The 7,446-nt window shown below is 38.6% G+C and overlaps 1 protein-coding gene and 1 pseudogene across 1 annotated transcript; both read right to left on the reverse strand.

Moving 5' to 3' along the window:
- Positions 1-6: 6 nt before the first annotated feature.
- On the reverse strand, positions 7-1,271 carry LOC114736733 (eEF1A lysine and N-terminal methyltransferase-like; annotated as a pseudogene).
- A 3,047-nt stretch (positions 1,272-4,318) lies between these two features.
- Positions 4,319-7,242, reverse strand: LOC114736731 (uncharacterized). The gene is made up of 5 exons (XM_028924602.1): positions 6,531-7,242; positions 5,582-5,703; positions 5,457-5,497; positions 5,276-5,374; positions 4,319-4,769 (listed from the first exon to the last, which is right to left on the reverse strand). Exons 1-5 carry the CDS (start codon positions 7,072-7,074, stop codon positions 4,589-4,591), a joined length of 987 nt encoding a protein of 328 aa, XP_028780435.1. The 5' UTR covers positions 7,075-7,242; the 3' UTR covers positions 4,319-4,588.
- Positions 7,243-7,446: the final 204 nt, after the last annotated feature.

Raw genomic sequence — 7,446 nt, forward strand, 5'->3', positions numbered from 1 at the left:
AGAAACATTTATAGAAAGAATTCCAAGTTCAGAGAGAACTGATTTGGCTGCCAGAAGAACATTCTTCCTAAGAAATTCCACTGGCGGGGCACTTATACCACTCCTTACATCACTTGAATCTAGATCAACCATGATGACATCGAATTTATTGTTGACATCTTCACCATCAGGAAAATGACAATGACCATGTTGCTCACAAGTGGCAGAAGAGCACATAGGATGCCAATTCGCCTGATGTGAAAGTTTCTTCACAAATTTAATGGCGTCTCCACAACAACATGCATAAACTCGCTATCTTCTAATCCAAAATACCGTTTTGCAACCTTCAAAACTTCCTTATCAGCATCCACACCCGTGACCTCAAAGTCCAATTGGTTTCTCAAGAAAGAATGTAAAGCCCCACCTCCAACCCCAAGACATAAAGCTTTTGGTCTAAACCCAAGCTGAATTCGTCCTTCTATATATTCACTGATCAAAGATAGGCTTGCCACCGTTGGAGCCAAGTAAGGGTGTACCAAAACCCGAAGATCAGGCACAAACTTTACCCCTCCAATCCTTACACCTGTCGAATGAAAATCTTTTGCATCAGGAACAATAAGAATTTCAGTCTGAATCAAATTAGGCATCCTCTTGAACCTCAAACGCCTCCGAAATTCCCGTTTATAACAACCACCCAACCTATTCTCGCTTTCAATTTCAACATCTTCAACCAACATTTCACCAACAACACAACCCGCACATTTATGTATTACCACACTAGAAACCAAATTATCTTCATAACTCAAAATAGGTACCTCCGGAATGCCGTTTTTAAACAGTATTTGGGAGACAAGGCAAGTAGAAGAGGTTTTGAGCATGCTTCAAGCTCCTTCCGATGCGACGAAGATTCTAGCGGACGGTGATAAATAGTTGGTGATGAATCACCCTCTTTGAATTGGGTTCCCAGCAAAATGAGGCGAGATACACCAGGAGAGCTAAAGAGCAGCTGGAGATGACCCCATTCAGTAGAGAAGATAGATCCAATCACTTTCGCGGGCTTCAGGGACGAACATTGCAACAACAAGGGGTGACTCAGAAGCTGGAACCGGGGAGTCCAGAACAGCAACTCGGAGCAGTGAATCAGCACAAGTAGGATCGGGAATTGTGAAGGTGATGAATCGAGAAGGACAAATGCTTTCAAAGGCTGCAACATCGAGCGCCATCACCGTAAACACATCCAGAGCAGTTGTTCTTCTTCACTCTGGTTCTCGATCGATGCGTGCCTGAGTGCCTTTACGCATAAAATAAATAATGCAAAGTTGAAGTGAAAATCCATACCCTATAAATTATAATAGTACGAACTCTATTTTATAACAGAAATTAAATTAGTTATTTATGATAAATAAATATTATTTTTTTTAAAATATCGTTAATAATAAGTGTCTTAATTAAAATTATAATTATTAAAAAAATTATTTAAAAATATAATATAGATCTAAAAAATAAATTAAATTAAATTTTATATTTAAAATCAAAATAAAAATCAAATAAAATTTTATATTAAGAAAAAAAATAGTAAAAAAAAGTATTATTATCTTTGATTAATACTTTTCAATGTCTCGTGATAGATGGTGTCTCGTTGCTTTTTATCATTTCCCGCCACGACATAACACAACGAGATAAGAAACCGGTAACAGAAAAGGCTGACTTGTTCTCCGGCCGGTCTCTCCGGTGCACAGAGAGCCGCCGGTGAAAAAGTGAGGGACACGTTGCAGTTAGCGATATGATTTCGGTGACAATTCGAAAGTCGGGTTGGTCGTTCCGGTCACCGCAGCTCATATCTGCTGATGAATAAATCAAATGGGAAAAAGAGATGCATTATTTTCCCTCTTGTCGGACTGTAAAAGATCCAAATTCATCCTCTTGACAAACTTATCCGCTCTTTTTATACCCTAGTGAGGTAGATTTTCAGTCTTTAGTAGATCAGTTTGGTTTGATTGAGCTAGTTCCGGCGAGGCAACAAAATTACCCGGAAAAGTGGTAAATTGGGATCATGAGATGCAATGCATTATGAGATAGACTTGTTGGATCCATCTGTAATCTGGAGATTACTTGCTTTTCTTCATTACATTGTGTGAGAAGGGTATTTCTTGATACTTTAGGCCCCCTCAAAAAAGACAATCACATCACCCAAATTCAAAGTTCATCTTAGTGCATGGATTTCGAATTATTGGGATACTGAGTGCGTTGATTTTGGGATCTTCATAGTAATCCTTGTACAGCTGAAGATGAAGATGGATCTATGAAGCCTAAAGTTCAAGCCCAGAAGGTTTGCTTGATTTGTTCTTCCAGCGGTACTGTACTGGGATTCACCGTATTTTTTGATACAACTGGGATTCACTGTATTCTCCTTTCTTGATATCGCAAATACTGACTTATACTTAATATAAAACCTATTTAACTTTTACTTTTATCTTAAATATAATACCTTAATCTATTCTGTCTCTCATATTTATTCATTTTTTTTAAGATAATCCTTCTAATGATAGTTTTAACTAATAAACTTGATCATCAACGATATTTTAGAAAAGACAACATACATTATTATAAATAACTAACTTAACTTGCTTTTTTATTTATTTAAATTAGTCAATTAGCTCTTATATTTAGGATCAAAGACGTAGAATCTGCTAAAGAAATTTAATCAAAACCTTGATCTTGGACAATAGATTTTAAGTCTAAATTGATTTGAAGCCTCACTCTCAAGTCTCAAAACTGCGAAAGTTTAAAGTTGTTCGCAGGAAGGTGGTCCCTTCAACATCACCTTCTTCGGTTTATTTCTTAGCTCGTGATGTGGCTAATCCTGGATGCTTCTTTGAGGATCTTTCCAACACCTGTTCGCCTGAGATCAACCGGGACCGAGAAGGAATAGGCTAATTTAGTTTGACCTACTCTTTTTTGTTTCTCTGCCTTTTTTACTGCTTTGTGTTTTCCTTCCTTTACGCTTTTGTTGTGATTCCCTCTTCGTTGTTCTCGTTACGTAATTAAAAGCATTTTCAAAGCCAAAAAAAAAAAAATCCTTTAATAAACTTCGTCCTTTATTATAGGTTTCGTTTCGTTTTTTTTGGATACATTTGAGCCAGGCTTGATATCAATAGGTATCAATATGGCCTTGGATACTCAAGGCATGCTGCGTCTGTAAGCATGCAATGTGAAATTCGATGTAGAATATATTCTCCAGTTCATCAAAGATAAGAACAAAGTAAGTTGCATCGTTTTTCTTTTTTCACTTTGAACCAAAAAGAAAAACGAACCTTCCTACACCTACCAACATGTGCTTTTGTCTCTGCTCTCATGTTCAGTATTTGATTCAAAGGGCAGGTACAGAACTTCCATGCCAGGAAATTTTCATTTTATGCAGTAAGTTTAATTTTAGTGTAACATTAAATATGTCAAGGTGCGTACTACTGCAAACATGTTAAGAGTAGAATCAATGAAGAAATTATGTGCACATTAGCCATTAGGTTAGTTTATACATTAAAAAAATCACCACTTTACTGACTCATGAAATTTCATACCAAGATACACGATATACATGTTACTGAAATAGAGATGATAAAAGCGACGCTAACGATGGAGATGTATGTAATAATAATGGCAATAGCATAGATGAAGATTGACAAATAGATTGCATGCTACAACCTCATAGTCATCCCAAGAACATGAAGCATTTCGCTAACCTGTCAAGTGTTTCATTTTCATTATCATTATTATTATTACTATTTGATAAAATGATCAATTCTCATTAATAACAAGTCTCAAGTTACAAAGCAGAGAGTAAAGAAGGACAAGAAGAAAGAAAATGAGTACGATTATGCCGGTAGAAATTAAAGTAACAAATCGAAAACCTGTTAAAAAAGTGTTTCATTTTTAAAAAGCTGAGAATTAGAACAAAATCTTCCTTTAGTATGGGAGAGAATGAAGCCCTAGTAAGGGTAACTTGTGTCATTCCCCAAATCTATTAATCATTAAAAGAATATGATCCATCCATAGGAAGGAAAATCACCAAATATACATTTGTACAATATTCCAACTCCTGCTGAGAATGTGGACCCACGCTACACAGCCTAGCGCTAAGCAAATTGCATAACATGCCCTCTGTTCTTCACTACCCAAGAGGAGAAAGTGAAGTAACAAAAAGAATGAATAATCCAATTCCTTACTGACCAAAAGCATAATAACCAAATTTTTGAGAATAACATGGACGTGGTGCCCATGGAAGAGAGAAAAGCCGGGTCAGAGAATCAGTGATGCCCCGAAAATACCAAACACACAATCCTGGATCACCATTATTACCACAAAACTTATTATTATGATTATTCTCATTGTTGTGTCTATACTGAACTTCTAAGGGAAAAAAGAAAAAAACTAAGCAACTTCAAAATTTGCACAAGCCTATTGCTTGAATAAAATTGAAGTTCCTAAAGCAGAAACTGAAGTTTAAAAGGCTTCAAGATTTACCGAGCCACTTCTAGGCAGAAACAAGCTCTTCCCCAGACAATTCTTAACAGTATGATTAAGGTAAATGAGATCCTAATGTAACCAACTCCTACGCGTTTATGTTCAGGCAATTTTGGTTTGATAAGGTCTCGAGTATGTCGTAGTGACCATACCCATGAAATAGCACATTGATGGGACTCTCCTTCTCCTTCCTATACTCTTCACCATAATTTGCTATATTTGCCAAATCACCAGAGTTTCTGTCCCTCATGAAGACCGAGATCGGTGTCCTGAAAAGTTAGATGGAGTTCGTCAGAAAAGAGCAATGGAGACTGAAAAACATAAAGGTGCTAAACTTGCAATCGACAAGAAAGTTCATATGGTCCTAGATTTGGTATTAATACAATAGCATTTACACAAGTTAAGCTCTAGAATTTGATTTCACAATTGTACAAAGGTTCAACTATATGTCTATATCTATCTGGATTTTAAGCATCCGCGATGTGCATAGGTCTGTAAGCTTGGATTACCAAATTGAAAATCAAAATAAATAGCATTTGAAGCGTCATAAAGGTGGGTGACAATGCAAGTACTTCACAAGCTCACAATTTTTTTTATTTTTTTTTTACCAATAAGATACGAAATATCATGTCTCACAAATTGGAAGGAGCAACGCCAACCGTTATATCTTGTTAAACGGGTGATTAATATCTACATATAGTACCTGTGACCAAATTTAAATGGACATCAACAACGAACCTCAAGTCAGTGTAAAGAAACATAATCTAGAACTCACTTCAAAACGTGAGAAGCCATCAGCAGTTCCGGTTCCCCACCCCATACGTATGGCTGCTGAATTCTCTTCACATACGCATCAAAATCCCCCTCAATAAACCTATGCATATCAGAGTCAATTAATCACATATTCCCAACAAAGCACGGTGAACCAGTAAAATGTCACATACTACAAATATTACCATTCTGTTTCCTCGCGTCTTTTAAGAAGTTCATCCACAACCTAGCACAATAACATGAGGTTACAAAAAGATTGTTAAGCAAATAGGACTGCCGTTTTGTTCTGTCTCATGCATAACGATCTCACCTGAGCCCTTAGTTCATCAGCAAGTTCTCTCTGGCGATTCTCATCAGGCGCTTCTTCCCCATTTCTTAAGCAAGCTCCATGAACTATCGCTCTGAATAGGCATCGACCATCGGCAAGCACCCCTACACCAGACGCATTTCATCAATTTGAACAATTAGTATCATAATCAAAAGCTGAATCCACCCACTGATTCGCAAAGTCAAGCTCTGGCGAAAAATAAGGCTATTGGCATATTTGTTATAACCAAGATCAGACAGCTGTGCTTATGGAGTTATGCTTATAGACCTATACGCGTGCAATTGTGACTGCAATACGTTCAAAAGCAGCAGAATCGGTTGTTAGCGCTCAACAGACCTTCGCGAGCAATTTTTAGCCCCCAAAAGGAAAATCAATTCAAGGAAAAACAAGTTTGAGGAGAAAAAAAATAATCATAAAATTTTATCGTTGGAGCTATAAAAGGAACCTTTCCGAGTGTAAGACAACACTATCTTCCCAGCCTTGTCACAAAAACGCATCATCATCTGATCGAGCGATTTCAAACATTCTTTGTAGCCTTGATTATAGTTACAGAACAACAAGGCAAGATAATTCAACCTTTGATCAAATATTGAAAAAAACTGTGAACTCCTTTAAGAAGAAATTATCGTCGTCACCAGAAAACAGCACATTAAAAAGATTTCTAGAGAGTAATGCATTCAATCACTCAAAATCTTGATCAAAAAACAAAGAACAGACAAACACAGAACTCTTTTGCATGTGACAGAACTCCCAGTCAAACTAGCGTCATCGTCCACAGATGATTCGATAAGCCTTCAATGCGAATTCTAGGTACGTGAGTAGCATTATTTGAAAATCATTGCCAAGAAATGTTTACCATGACATAAACACATCGAACTAAATATTTGAAGTTTTGAAGGAGAACAAAACAGGAAAGCCAGGGATAAGGAACCTGTGACTCTGTAATCGGAAGAGACTTCATCTACTTTGTCGCTGCCGGCGTCCTTCAATTCACCATCTTCGATTTTCTCGTCCGAGGAAGGAGCTTCCGGATTGGTTTCAAGCCAAAGAGGCGGCGCGAGACAGGCGCAAACGCCGAAGAGAAGCCAGGCCGAGTCTGGACGGTGAAGCCACCTGGCAGGGCGTGCGTCCCAGGCTGCATTCCAAGACCCCTCCCCTTTCAACTCCTGGTGAAGCATCAGAGCGCGACGAAGATCGCTCCGAAACCCCGCAGTGCCGCCAGACGGCAATATGACGTGCCATACGGAAGCGGCGCCGCCACCATCGAGCTTACAGGCGCTGGAGTGATGGCGCCGACGAGAGGCATCGGCGTCGGCGCCGAAATGAAAGGAGGTGGGAGGTAGTCGAGCGGGGTGGTTATGATGGTGGTGAGCGGCGGAGCCGTGAAGGAATGAAGAGAGAGAGTTGAGGATCCAAGGCTTCGGGCGGGTACTACAGAGGACTCCAAGCATGAGAGAAGTCGTGGATGCTAACATGCGCTGGCAGGCTTATCCTACGCACCCATGAGGCTCAGAAACTGATGGCGCTGTGCTATTTTATAGGCCTGCACTTTTTGGTTGGTGAGGTCTTGTGACGGCGAACCATATTGTTGGAGAGAAAAGCAGAGAGGAGAGAGAGATGGTGATGATGACGACGAAGCGAAGATTGATGGCAAAAATTACAAAATCAAATTCGCTTTTTACAGAGAGAGAGGAACAGAAACGTGGCTATGCAGAGCTACAGTACCATAAATATGTATATAAATATATATATTTATATATATTGCCAACGCCCAATAAAATATATATATTGCATAGGGTTTTGCTCTTTTACTTTGCATCTAAAACAAATGTGATTTGGTGCCAACA

This window comes from Neltuma alba, unplaced genomic scaffold, assembly GCF_004799145.2.
Source record: "Neltuma alba isolate B1F8T4 unplaced genomic scaffold, ASM479914v2 tig00013365_pilon, whole genome shotgun sequence".
In the NCBI taxonomy this organism is placed as follows: domain Eukaryota; kingdom Viridiplantae; phylum Streptophyta; class Magnoliopsida; order Fabales; family Fabaceae; genus Neltuma; species Neltuma alba.